Raw genomic sequence first — 13,990 nt, forward strand, 5'->3', positions numbered from 1 at the left:
GACAAAAGGGCTGAGGTAAGGAATACAATTAGGGCTAAGCAAAGTTTAGCCCTAACTGTCATGACTAAGACCATTTGCTTAGGCATCAGGAGGCCTTAGATTTGAATTCTGGTTTTGTCTCTTACTAGTTACGTGATTTGGGACAAGTAAATGTCTTATTGCCTTGGCTTCTGTTTCTGTAGAATGCAGCTGGTGAGATCTACTCCAATATAGAGTCAGCATAGTATGGTGATTAGAAGCATGAACTCTGCCTGGGTTTGAATTTTGGTTTGTTGTTTAGTAGCTGTATGGCCTTGAGCAAGTCACCTAACCCCTGTGTAACTAACAAATTCTACCTCTGTAAAATGAGGGTTCTTCATGGCTATCAAGGTAATAGTACCTGCCTCATGTGAAACGGTAATATTTCTTATTTGAGGATCCTGAATAATCATGTAGCTGCATTCTCAAAGACCAAAATAAAACTTAAGAGTGATATGATTCCTGACCTCTAAAAGTAGAAATCTGAAAAATGCTAGAATACTGGATTTTGATGGCATTTTATAATCCTTTGTGTGTGTGCTAAAGAAAGAAACACTGAATTGTAGACAACAGAAAATGTAGGATGAATAGGTTCTTTACTTCCATCCAAGAAATCTATTTAATAAAAATAAATAAAAAAACAAAAAGAGAAAACGAAATCAAGAGCCAGATATAGCTTCAAACCTGGACATGCTGAAGTGGGTCCCCTAAAGTGGCAAGAGGAATGAGGGGCACTAGGACAGTGGAGCTCAGCCCAGGAGAGCCAGGCTGCATCCAGGGAAGGAGGGGATGGGGGTTTAAGGATCTTCTTCTGTTTGTCCAACCCAGTGTCAAACTTTGTTAAAGGAAACATTGGAGATTTTAAGAGTCAATATAATGAGACAGTGAAAATAGGTTTTGGTAAAAGTTTGGAGATTTCTGGAGGAAATATCAGGGAAAAGAGACTCTCATAGTCAAGCATTTTCTCACTGTGTTAATATCAGGAATAAATTCACTCACCCATTGCCACATAATTTAGATCTTCTGTAAAAGGCAAGCATCATGCAAATAGAAATTAATATGATGAAATCCTACTTTTCATTGTGATGAGTCAGAGAATGTCTACATTTGAGCAAATGCTCTGGTAAGAATGAGTTGCTCATAATTAAGTAAAACGTTTACTCAAGTTTATTGAATAGCATTAGATTAATAAGAAGCATTAAAGAATCAGGTACCAGAGACCAAGAAAAAAAAAAGTCTGTGCAAAAGATGTGAGTAAAAAAATTTCGTCAAAGCAAATGTATAAAACAGTACATCTGAACATCAGCTTAAATGCTTTTCCTGAATATTCTATGAATTTAAGTCTAGGGATCGTTGAATGTTACTAGTTTTTGTATATGACAGTAAATCTCATAAAAGAACTCTTAAAAGTAGGACCCCCATTTCTCTCAATACTGAGCTTTTAAACGGAAGATACCAACTATGAGAGCCCTCTGTCTCATAAAATTCCATGGGTTTCCCAGGCAGGTTTCAAGTCTCTTATGAAGACTGCTTTTCTTACAGTGTAAAATGATTGAAATGAATTCCATCATTTCCTTCTTAACTCAAGCCACATGTTCAGATTTGAGGTTTAAATTCTTGTTCCCTTATTTTCTAGAAAAAATTTAGCACTAAGCAATAGGCATACTATTAAAAGAAACTTATGTGATTTATTACTAAGTAATTATCCTCAAAGAAACTTTCCTCTGTGATGAATGAGAGTGCACAGCCCAAGTATATAGGGTACCATATTTTTCAAAAAGCCCAACTTGGCCCCATCAGCTGCTCTAGGGATATTTTTACATATATTTTCATGCTTGCTTATATGGGGAAGTTATTTTTCTTGGAAAGATTCATCCAAATACAAAACTAAAACTCAGAGCAGGTTTGGGGAGAATACAGGTGTCCTTAGTGGGGATATTGGCATCACTTGATCCTTTTCTTAACCACTGGAGCTGGCCGAGTTGAAGGAGCATTTTTTCTGTAATAAAAAGAAAAACAAGAGTCGTGTTTATTTTTTATATTTTTTTTATTATGTCATGTTAGCTACCATACAGTACTTCATTAGTTTTTGATGTAGTGTTCCATGGTTCATTGTTTGCGTATAACACCCAGTGCTCATTGCAATGCGTGCGCTCCTTAATACCCATCACCATGCTAACCCATCCCCCCACCCCCTTCTCCTCTGAAACCCTCAGTTTGTTTCCTGGAGTCCATAGTCTCTCATGGTTCATCTCCCTCTCTGATCCCCCCCCCCTTCATTTTTTTCTTCCTTCTCCTGATGTCCTCCATGCTATTCCTTATGTTCCACATATGAGTGAAACCATATGATAATTGTCTTTCTCTGCTTGACTTATTTCACTTAGCATAATCTCCTCCAGTTCCATCCATGTCAATGCAAATGGTGGGTATTCATCCTTTCTGATGGCTGAATAATATTCCATAGAGAAAGCTTACTAGAAACTGGCTTTCCCTTAAAGATGTCAAACAAGGAATATTGTACATATTGGCTTCCAATTTAATTTATTGAGCTATTGAAATCAGTCACTCTTACTCATTTGAAAAGAGACAGTGAAGAATGGGTATTTGTCTTAGGAATTTCTCATAAATTTAAAATGGTCTCCATTTTGACTGCCCATCAAAGGGAAACCCTTCAGTACTAATTGGCATCTGGAAACCCTTGGTATGCCAGACTTACCTCTGTAATATTTTTACTAATTTTTGTGTCCATTTGAAGTGAGGGTTCAAGCATACAACTGACTTATTCTTCTTCCAAATTCTGGGGGGAAAAGAAACAAAAATTTTTAAAAAAGCAGTCTTACATTTTCGTCAATACTGCACTTAGGGAGAGTTGAGTATAAAAATATTCCTGGGTGAAGTAAAATTGGAAGTGGGCAGTTTAGGATCTGAAGTAGGTGACTTGTAGTGTGAGATCTGAGGAGCAAGGAAAGCCTTTGCAGAACAGTCATATGTGAGCCCATGGAGCTGCAGATGAAGTTTCTAGAATCTCAAGTGTCAGGGGTTAATGCTTTGCTGACAGTCTTCCCATGAATTGGAGGTGGACCAAATAGCTGACTCCAAGATTGGCTCCCTTAGAAATCTGTATCACAACATCTTTAAAATGTGTTTGTCTATTGAGCTTGGGAGAATGAAGTAAACTCTAGAAACCACTCTCTTGAGGAAATTTTATTTGAAAAAAGTTCAATGAAATTGAATGTGGGAGAGTGACATCTGCATTTTGTTGAACCTCTAGTTAGTGAGGCTTTCACTGCTCTAAGAGATTTGACGACAACAAAAGCAGCCATGATAATTCCTAGCTAATATTGATCAAGCACTTACAATGTGTGAGTCACTATGCTCAGCAGGTGGCATGAATTTGCTCAATCTCACACAGATCCTATGCTAGAGAACTATTATTTCCTCACATTCACATAAGGAACTTGAGGTGTAGAGAGTTTGAATGACTTGCCCAAGACTGCACAGCAAATGCAGCAGTAGGGCAGCACGCAGATGAAATTATCCATCTCCAGATAGCCACCACTCTACACGGGCAGGATCCGAATGGTTATCAAGTGCTGGACACAGCATCAAATATTTTACCTGCAGTGGAGGATGTGAGGTCTTCCTGGTGATAGCAAACTGGGACACTCAACTCTCTATTGGGGTGGACGTTGAACAAAACAATTTCTTGACATTTACCTTAGTTATGAAATAACAGCAAGGATCCATCCATCTAGCTTTGAAACTCTACCCTTTAACTGAATCTTAGAGAGGTCAGAGGTCATAGCATTGTTGCGTTCTTGGGCAGAACCTTCCAGTTCTGTTTCAGAGTTCATGATGGAAAATAAATTTCTGACCACTCACAGTATTTTTATCCTGATTGCTATGAGTTTCTCGTAATTTCCAGCTTTTTTTCTATATCTGATTAAAATTCAGAAACACAGAAATTTGGGGAGAAGATATAAAATCAAATTCTTGCCACTTCAAAATGATTGAAGTTAACAAAGAGAAAATTAGGATACATTACTTCCTCAGGTTGAGAGGTGAGAGATGACTCACAATAGAGGAAATGTAATTTAAGAAGAAAGAGAGAGAGAGTCTCAGTTTTCTACATAGCTAGAGGAACTGCTCCCAAATAGGTCATGGCTAGACTTGGCATCTTTGAGGTTTGTTTGTTTGTTTGTTTGTTTGTTTTTAATTCAATCAGCCAACATGGAGTACATCATTAGTTTCAGGTGTAGTGTTCAACGATTCATCAGTTGTGTATAACACCCAGTGCTCACTGACATCTCTGAGTTTGAGGACAATAATTGTGGTTTAGTTAGAACCTTCATTGGTGAAGACATTAGGGAAAGCATAATGCTTTTTTAATGAAAAGATTTCATACATATTTTTAATATCCCGTATATTTTTTTTTTTACAAGTTGAATCCAACTAGGGCGAGAGACCCAAAGCACATAGCAAAATGGGACAAACAAAAAACAGCTGCTTACAAACACATCAACAGTCTAAAGAAGTCCAAGGGAAGGGTAGCTAATGAAAATGAACTCAGGGATGCCCTGAGAAAGACGCTATACCTCATACTTCAAGGTATTGCGGGGGCTTGGTTCATAAAGACAGAGTGAAGAAGGAGAAATCAATTTTCCAAGTAGTTATACACAAAAGATCTGTAGGCGCTATTTAAAATATTAAGTGTAACAATCCAGCATTGGTTGTACCTCTGTTCTATGCCAGGGAAAGGATAGAGCACTGGGGAGGAGAGAAACAAATAAATCTGATTCCTGTGTATAAAGAACTTATCTTCTGGTGGAAGTGGGAGAGAGAGAGAGAGAGAGAGAGGGAGAGCGAGCACCACAAACCTGATTGTTCCAACATAGTGATGCTATAATCACAGCTAATATTTACTGAACATTTATTACATTTATTACTGTGCCAGACACTGTACTATGAGCTTTATATGCAATGTGTAAATTCTCATTTGATGTACCATGAAAAATGCTATGATAGAAGTGTGAACAGATTTCTCTGAAAGCACTGAAAAGGAAGGGTCACTCACTACATCAAAACTAATGAAGTACTGTGTGGTAACTAACATAACATAATAAAAAAATAGATAGAACATTTCAGTAAAAGAAGATACCTATTGAATTTCTTGCAGCCACTACTGTCCCCTTAGCCTAACTCTTCAATCAAAGTTGATCTTAAAGCTAAAGGACAGTTCCGTAAAACAGATGTTCGGACCAAGGACTGTTGTGAATACTTATTTTCTTGCTCTTTAACTTCTGGGGAGCAAAGTGTCTGCTTCTGCTGGCAATTTGAATTTGGTGGAGGAGAGAAGAGGCTGGGTGGGGGAACACCTGGGTGGAGTCCTGGTTCTGTCGATTTCTAGTGGTATGCCTCAGGGCAGTTCATTAACCTCCCCAAGCGTCAGTTTCTGCCTCTGTAGAGGAGTGATATAGACACTAAGGTAACTTAATAGGGCTGTTAAAGGAGTAAGATGAGTGAAGTGTGGAAAGCGCTTACCTCAGGGCCACTGCAAAACAGGTATTTAATAAATATTACGGAGTCTCATTATTAGCTTGAGAATTGTTAGCAATTCTCAAAGTAAATCACTTTGAGATTCTTGAGTAAGAATTCTATGTTGCATACCTGAACAATACTGAAAAGATACTATGTGGCAACGTTGGATCTGATTCTCAGGGGAAGAAAAGCATCACATAAGCATTTCTCCTGCAACTTACATGATTTCTTTGTTCGGGCACCCATTCCCAGGGGGGAAGACCTGAAGCTTGTCGATGTGGTGCATCGGGATAACAACTGAGGCCTCTTGGATGCATTTGCACTTTAAGTTGGTATTGTAGGCCTCCAGAACACCTGTAAACACAATCAGTTATTTTAATCCCCTCGGCATACAACGCAGAACTTGAATTTAATGACGAATCTTTCAAGCGGCACATTTGAAGATTTAAAAATTTCAAGTCGGCACTTTGAGTTGGTGTATTTCTGCTTGTCTTGGCTTATTTTTAAACATTTTCTACCAAAACCTGAAAAATAAAATCAGCTTTCGAAAAACACAACACCTTTTGAAATTTGTGATGGTGTTATATTGGTGCTCAGGCGACTGTCTATATAATAAAATTTGAAGGCCACCACTCTGGGGACTTACAACTCAGTTATAATTAATATAGTGTCAAGTCAACTGATCTTCCCTCCAAACACATAAAAACCGAAGATACGAATTCCTTACAGTGTCCCCTGAGCAATACTACGCTGTAACAGAGTTCTCGCTCTTATCACACTTGAACCACCCCTTCCCTTGTCTCTCCAAGGAAATACCGCAGAAGAGATTTTTTGTTTTTGTGTAACATGCTGGTCCACCGTATCAGCTGCAAGTCATTACCAACCAAAGGCCAATAATAAAGATTCCAGACTATTTTTATTCAACAACACTGGTGATTAGTACTAAGTACTTTTATGAGTAATCTATCTCATGTATTTTAATGAATTCTACCCCCTTTAAACCCAACGCCTACACCATGCTTGACATGTATTGGCAAATAAAAAGGACCTGGCTCTCAAGGCATTTACAATTTGGTGAAGGAAACCAATGAACAAAGACTAAAATGTCACGGAATGTTGTATTTCACACCCAAGATCCAAACTGCACGATGGGAACAGAGGACTTTGCCAGGGCAATGGGAAAACTTTATGGAGGAAGAAAGAGATAAAGGTCTTGAAGAATAAAAATAGCATGTGAAGCAAAATAAAAATTGAAAAACAATTCCTTGCACTTTAAGAACAAAAATTTGTCTTTTATACCTGAGCAGAGTATATCATTCTGCATATGCTTCGGATTTCTGCAGCTGTATAAAAATTTACAACTTCAACTGCATATTTACCTATTTACACAAACATAGTCACCCCATTTGGACTTGGAAGTCTGCTCGTTTGCAGAAAGCACGTACCTAAGTACCCGTGTCGTGTTTACAACGTCTCATGTCAGAGCTAGCCATATAGAATCGAGCCAAACATTCCCTGCAGGAGACCAATCTGTTGAGGTCAATTATCTTTAAACCCTATAAAGAGTTTAGTCAGAAGGGATAGCATTGAAAGGCAGAGCAAAGAAGATACACACGGGGAGAATTAGTTACAGCAGAACTGAATCTGAAAAAGACCAGGAATAGACAAGCCAAGTATAAGTCACACGGACGCTGGACTTCAATGTCTCCATCTATGGATAAGAATCTTAACAACATACATGCTTCTAGCTTCTAAGAGTTAAATCTCTAAGCACCTTACTTTTAGAAATCTAGGAACAGTTGAGTAGTCCCCCCCCCACAGTCATATTGCTCCCCATTTTCTAATTAAAACAAAAAAGAAAGAAAGGAATGGCGAAGACTATTTCTGCACAAAGCACAATGATAAGGTATGTGAAAGTTCTCACCATGGACAGGGGGGAGGCTGCAGACCAGCAGTATGAGCAGCAGAGATCCCAGGGTGAACCTCATTCTGCCTCAAGGTGGAGTTCAGACTTCAGCTCTGGGTCTAAACTGTGGGTTCTGAGCACAGAGACTCCTATTTATTTATGCCAGTGAGGGCCCTCCCACTGCCTTTGTCTCCAATAGGTCAGCTGTGTCATCATTTTTAAAAGTCCCCAAATACTGCTGAGCTTGCTTTTTTTTGAACTCCCCTTGCAAATTTTATGAATTGGCTTCAGAGCACTATAAGTATAATGAAATAGTCTTGAAAATGTAGACTATAAATGGTAGGGATGCTGCAGAAATTTGGGGGTGGGGAGAAAGGGAAAAGACATCAGACTGGCAGTTCCACAGCACTCTCTTTAGAATCACTCTCTGTGGTCGTGGCTTTGATTGCTTCTCTCAGGAAAGGGTCAGCAGGCCTTCTCAATGACATTTGAATACATGCTCCCCAAATTAGAGACTCTGTCGAGCTCATCCTTGTGCCCCTGTCCCCTGTAAGAAAATCTAGCCTTTGGCAGGTGCTCAGTAAATATTTGCGGATCTAATGAATGTCTCCTTATGTACAGATTCCTATGCTGACTAGGTTACTGTTTTTCTACCAGACTTTCCCACTTTTCATTTCATTATCTGAAATCTGTAATTATGTATGTGATTTGACCATTGTGGAAATCCTGGAAGGGGCAAGTATGTGTCTCCTCATTGATGTGCCTGTGTCTTGAAGGAAGGGAGGCAACAGCTTCGAGGAGAATCTTTCTGTCTCTGGGATGCAGGTTCTTGAGCTTGAAAACCAGGTGCAGTGGCAGGTATCATGAAAATTTCATCAGATGCTAAAGTCAATACTACAGTTTTAACAAAGCATATGGGCAGTTTGGTTTTGATCCTGCGAAATAGCCCATGAGGACCATGAGCCCATAGCCTTAACTCCTCTGCCAGGAGCTCTTTGATTTAAAAAAAAAAAAAAAAAGTGGAGAAAGTATATGGACAATGGGTGGTTTGGCCTGGAGAACCACTGGGCTGCCCTGGGAGTATGCAGGTATGGATATATGAAACCAGACCCACTGAACCACTGAAAAATCGAAGGTTTGGCTTCCTAAACAACTGGATTTTTGCTACTCACTTAGCATTGTGTATGTTCAGCATCTCAGATGCTCCTCAGTGTATGGGCTGGGGGTTGTGGTGATGTCACACAGCCCTTCAACAAGCAGTTCTCCCCTTGGCCTGAGTGACTGCAGTGACTGAAACTCATCAGTGTTGAGGCAGCCTTCCCAATGTTTGCACAGGTCTAGTTGCTAGAAAGTTCTCCCGTATGCATATGTGAAAGCTGCTTCCTTAATAGTTCAGCCAGTTTCTCCTAATTCAACCCCTTATCACCATACGAAAACAATTCTAAATGTTCTTTCATAAGATAGCACCCCAAATATTTGAAGACACTGTGTGTGCCAGTTGGGTCCCTCAGGAAGCAGATGTTAAGATGGATGTTAGAGTAAAAGAAGTTTCTGTTGTTGTTGTTATTGTTGTTGTTGTTTTCAGAATGACTCCTGTTGGATAAAAGTGGGGAGGAGCACAGGAGGGCAGGGAGAGCCTCAGACTGCAGTGCTGATCCCACAAAGTCTGTGACAAGCTGATGGGGGTGTCCTGAGAAAAGACTATTAGAGGAGCCCCACAGTGGGCAGAAATATCCAGGTCCTGCCACCCCTGCCATGCTCAGTCATTGGGGCTTCTCAGAAACAGCATGGTCTCTGGTAGACCATGTGGTAGAACGTGCAAACAGATCCTGGGGATGTTAACAGCTGGAGGCTGTCAGCTAACTGTACTTCTCGTGGCTGGCCAGAAAGTTATTTCTTCAAGGGCGATCTGAGCAGTGAAACTCCGTGGCTCTCACACGGGGTTATGAACTGGAGGTTAAGAGCACAGACTATGGAGTCACCCGGTCAATGACTTTGGACAGGTCACTTAATTTATCTATGCCTTATATTTCCCGGTTTTCACACGGGGATAATACTAATTTTAAAGGATTGTTTGGAGAATGAAATCATACAGTACATGTAGAGTTCTTGGTAGAGTGCCTGACACATACAGATAGCCTGTCTGTTTGTCCATTCATCCGTCTATCCATCCGTCTGTCCATCCATCCAGTATCAACCACGTCTTAACTAATTTCCACTCTAAAACCCACATGTACACACTTCGAAGGTAAATATTTCTAGGTCCTTTAACTTATAGCAGTTTGAAGTTCTCTCAGCTTCTTCTTTTCATCACTTATATTCAAAAAGATAAACCACCACCTGATTTATCTTTTTTGAAATCTGTTAGGTCTTTTTCATTGTTTCCCCTAAATCATGACTGCTCTTCTTTTTGCCCTCCCATACTTTCGCTGACTCACAGATACTCATACGCATACTTGTGTTCACACACATCTGAATACCCTAGTACCCCAAGTATGGTTTTGCCAATGCAAACTAGAGGAAGCCCATTACCTCCTTTGTCCGAGGCACTAGTCTTCTATTAATGCATTCCTAGACTGAATAACATTATTCTGGTCACTTACGTTTAGTAGGTAGGCAACGGAATTTGTTTCTTTTGCAAACGGCCAGTTTCTGACTCTGTCTCTTTCATTTCACTCTTGCGCAGTTTGATTTGGGAACCAAGTGTAGCACTTTTACATTTGCCTTTGTTATGTGTACTATATATCTCCTTGTTAGAACAAAAATGAGTGATGCTGACAAGAACAGAAAGAACATAGCGACAAAGGTACCTGAAAGAGGACTCTGAATAAGTCTAGGAAATTCCCCAATTGGCTCTTGTTAAAATAGGACCACTGGGTCAAGGAGCTAATTCCAGAGCAATTCTAAAGTTTGATTTTGGTCCTTTTAATGCTCAGAGTTCTGGATTTAGCTTATACTGACTAAAGGAGTCTTATACCTGCCTGCCCCAAGATGGGGTTGGAGGTTGGGAAGTCAGATGGTTCTAGAAGTTTCAAGTATGACTCTCCATGATCTCATTTATAGCAGGGGTAAAAAATTGCAAAGAGTTTGAATCCAAGAAAAAAAAATGAAACCAATGGATTTAGGGCCCAAAGGGATTTTATTTTTAAAATAGCTCTTATAGATACCTTTGTTTAAAAACATAAAAACACATGGGGCCCCAGGGTGGCTTAGTCGGTTTAGCGGTTAAGCATCATCTGCCTTTGGCTCAGGTTATGATCCCAGGGTCCTGGGATGAGCCCCCAGGATGAGCAGGGAGCCTGCTTCCCCCCCTCCCCCATCTTCCTCTGTGCTTCCCCTCTCCCTCCCCCTGCTCGTGCTCCCTCTGGTCGTTCTCTCTCTCTCTCTCTCAAATAAATAAATAAATAAATAAATAAATAAATAAATAAATTTAAAAACATAAAAAACACATAACTTGGTTTATGATTTTTATGATCAGATATATTAAAAACAAGAAAAATGAGAAAATTATGGGGAGGGTTCCCCCTCCCGACTTTGGAAATAAACCAGATTTTCTCCCCACACCAAGAAGAGCTGAGTAGTCTTGAGCACCGTAGTACTCATGGTCCATGGACTAGCACCATCAGCTTTATCTGAGAGGTTGTTAAAAATGCAGACTCTCGGGTCACTTTGACAGGATTCCTAGGTGATTTAAATGCGCTGTAAAGTCTGAGGAGCGCTGGTAGCAGAGCACGAGCCACAAGCATATGCACATTGTCTTCAGAGAAGTGTTTGCCCAGGTCATCTCCTCAGGGTATGAAGTACATACCTCAGAGTGTGGTGTACAGGGCAGGCGCGCCCACTGACAGCCAGATGCAGAGTGTGACATCAACAAGAAAGGTGTTTGTTTGTTTGTTTGTTTAGTTAGTTAGTTTTTATTTGACAGAGAGAGACAGCGAGAGAGGGAACACAAGCAGGGGGAGTGGGAGAGGAAGACGCAGGCTTCCCACTGAGCAGGGAGCCTGATGCGGGGCTCGATCCCAGGACCCTGGGATCATGACCTGAGCCAAAGGCAGATGCTTAATGGCTGAGCCACCCAGGTGCCCCAAGAGAGGTGGCAGAACTGGCCAAAACTAGCTAGCTGATAGGCATTGAACAGAGGATCTATCATAGAGTTTAAAATGATGAAAGGATAAAATTCTTACAATTTTACGTAGCTTGTAATAAAATAGAAGGTAAGATAAAGATCACTTTGACCAAATTGACAACATTTTCTTCTATGCCATTTAAAAAGCAACTCAAGTAGAAAACAGAAACTTACTTCATTCCATTCACAAATGTTTTACCCTGCTGAAAATCTGATATCTAGTTGCTTCCAATAGATTGCTGGCCGGTAAGAGCTCATGTTCTGAAATCAGACCATCGACGTTTATATCCGCCTCCAACACTTACTTGCCCTGTTGTGGTCCTCAATGCTCGATTCCTCCTGTATTAATAGTATTAATTACTGTAATACCTTCTTAGAGAGTTCTGTAGGGAACATGGTGCCAGGAAAGTGCTTTGCTCAGTGTTTGGGCAAATGGCAAACACTCAATCAATGTTAGATTTTTTTTTTTTTACCTTTGTGAAAACACAAAAATGTATTAGTTTTTCATTTTTTCTATTTAATTAAATTAAATTTTAATTTTATTTTATTGTGGTAAGAATACAACATGAGCTCCACCCTCTTAATACATTTTTAAGTGTACCATATGGTACTGTTGATTATCAGTACAATGTAGTACAACGGGTCTCTGGATCTTATTCGTCTTTTTAAAGAAGCAACTTTGGCTTAGTTTGTAAGTCAAGCTCTTGACATGAATTAAAGTGTCATTTAGGTTTGCATTGGACATTTGATTCCTTGAATTTAAAGGTCCTCTGATCAAAAGGCTGTTCCTCTTTGAGACTGATCACCCACACTTTATTTTTACCCACTTTCCACAAAAATATTGATCTATTTTCCCTAAGGAGAGACTCCTGGAGGTTTGTATTAGTTACAGATGTATGGTCTTACAAAGAGGGTGTCTTACCTTTTGCCATCAATTTAATCTCAACTGAATTGCTTGCAAAAGTCTGTTACATTAGAAACCAGGGATGTACTGTATGGTGACTGACATAATATAATAAAAAAACATTAAAATAAAAAATTTAAAAATTTAAAAAAAGATGGACCATTATAATAAAAAAAAGTCTGTTATTCGCCAGATAATGGTTTTAAGACCCATTCTGCGGAAAAGGTATTTTTCCAAGGTAGTTAAATTTACGTTTCAAGTTTTGTTCGAGTTCAACTCAAAAACAGCGAATCCCGGACAAAGCTAAAACGTGCCTAAAACTCCTTTTCTACCTGCTAGGATGGTGATTTGCCAGCAGGCTGCTAGGTGGCAGTATTAGGTACAGAAACAGCTTGCTGGAGGGGAAAGGCCTGGCCTCAGGTAAAGACTACAGTGCGCTGTTGCATTATGATTTCAACGTTCCAGTCATTTGTTTGATTTGGTTTATTGCTTTTTAAGATATATTGTGACTTTTGAGATTTTTTGATTAGGCTGAAATGTTAATCAAAGAGGGGAGAAAAACCCCTAAAAATCTTAAGTAATCTAACAAATTCTGGGCCAAATCCAACTCCCTGGCCCCAAGGTTGCAAAATCAGATGTGGCAGTTCTCTGGCTGGCAACACATGAGGCCTCAGCAGAGCTGGGCGTGAATCTTCCACGATCAGAAAGTTTTCAGAGAACAGTGAAGCTACCGTATGCCGATGTCAAAGCGTAGTCAGATTTTCCAGCCTTTTAAAGCACAGCACAGTGAACATTAACGAAATAGTCACCTTGTTTCTTTCGTTTGGATTCCATAATATACATATTATTTCATCATCTGCTTTTTTCACTGAGCGTATCTTTATGTTATAACCATGCGTGGAGTCCTGTATATTATAAATAAAAGTCAATGGTTGAATTTTTCAGCAAGAGCACCCCTATTTACTTTTGAAAGTTTTTGGCATGTCACTTTGTTCTTTTTATAACCTCCGATCCTTACACCTTAGTGCCCCCAGGCAATGGTCTTGGCCTCACATTCCTTTGCCAGAGTCTTCCCTTTGTCACCAGACCTTAAGCTCCTCTTCTCACTGGATACCCTCTCCATTGGTACGCACGTCTTTTCCCTGCTTCAAATTTAGATGTAAGTCCACTCACATTGGTATCTATCCAACAGCCTACTGGTCATTTCTTCATAGAGGCCTCTTAGGTCTCTCCAACCCATCACATTCAAAACTGAATTCTCCAAAATCTGCTCTATCTCCAGTATGCCCAGTCTTAGTAAATGGTATCGTCACCCACCCAGTTGCTCCGAAGCCAGTACGTCATCCTTCCTTCATCTCCCTTAATCTTGTTCTCCAAGAGCTGCCACTTGTATCTGTTAGTGTCTTGGCTTTGTCCATTTTTCTCCACTCTCATTGCTACCTCCTATTCCAAGCCACCATTATCTGTTGTTGGACCCATTGCAGGAGCCTGCTAACTG

The 13,990-nt window shown here is 39.9% G+C and overlaps 1 protein-coding gene across 1 annotated transcript; it reads right to left on the minus strand.

Annotated features, from left to right (window-relative positions):
* Nucleotides 1-595: 595 nt before the first annotated feature.
* CXCL13 (C-X-C motif chemokine ligand 13) lies at nucleotides 596-7,580 on the minus strand. Its single transcript, XM_045793556.2, has 4 exons — nucleotides 7,481-7,580; nucleotides 5,778-5,910; nucleotides 2,735-2,815; nucleotides 596-2,017 (listed from the first exon to the last, which is right to left on the minus strand). Exons 1-4 carry the CDS (start codon nucleotides 7,542-7,544, stop codon nucleotides 1,963-1,965), a joined length of 333 nt encoding a protein of 110 aa, XP_045649512.1. The 5' UTR covers nucleotides 7,545-7,580; the 3' UTR covers nucleotides 596-1,962.
* Between the last annotated feature and the right edge of the window lie 6,410 nt (nucleotides 7,581-13,990).

Source organism: Ursus americanus, chromosome 8 (assembly GCF_024610735.1).
Source record: "Ursus americanus isolate L20-20 chromosome 8, mUrsAme1.1.p, whole genome shotgun sequence".
NCBI lineage: Eukaryota > Metazoa > Chordata > Mammalia > Carnivora > Ursidae > Ursus > Ursus americanus.

Excerpts from the sequence above, each read along its gene's own strand:
- CXCL13 (XM_045793556.2), bottom strand. The coding sequence starts at position 7,544 with ATGAGGTTCACCCTGGGATCTCTGCTGCTCATACTGCTGGTCTGCAGC. Across the intron at positions 2,816-5,777 it reads TGCCCGAACAAAGAAATCAT|AATTTGGAAGAAGAATAAGT; the intron begins GTAAGTTGCAGG and ends TTTTCCCCCCAG. Across the intron at positions 2,018-2,734 it reads TTAGTAAAAATATTACAGAG|AAAAAATGCTCCTTCAACTC; the intron begins GTAAGTCTGGCA and ends TTTTTATTACAG.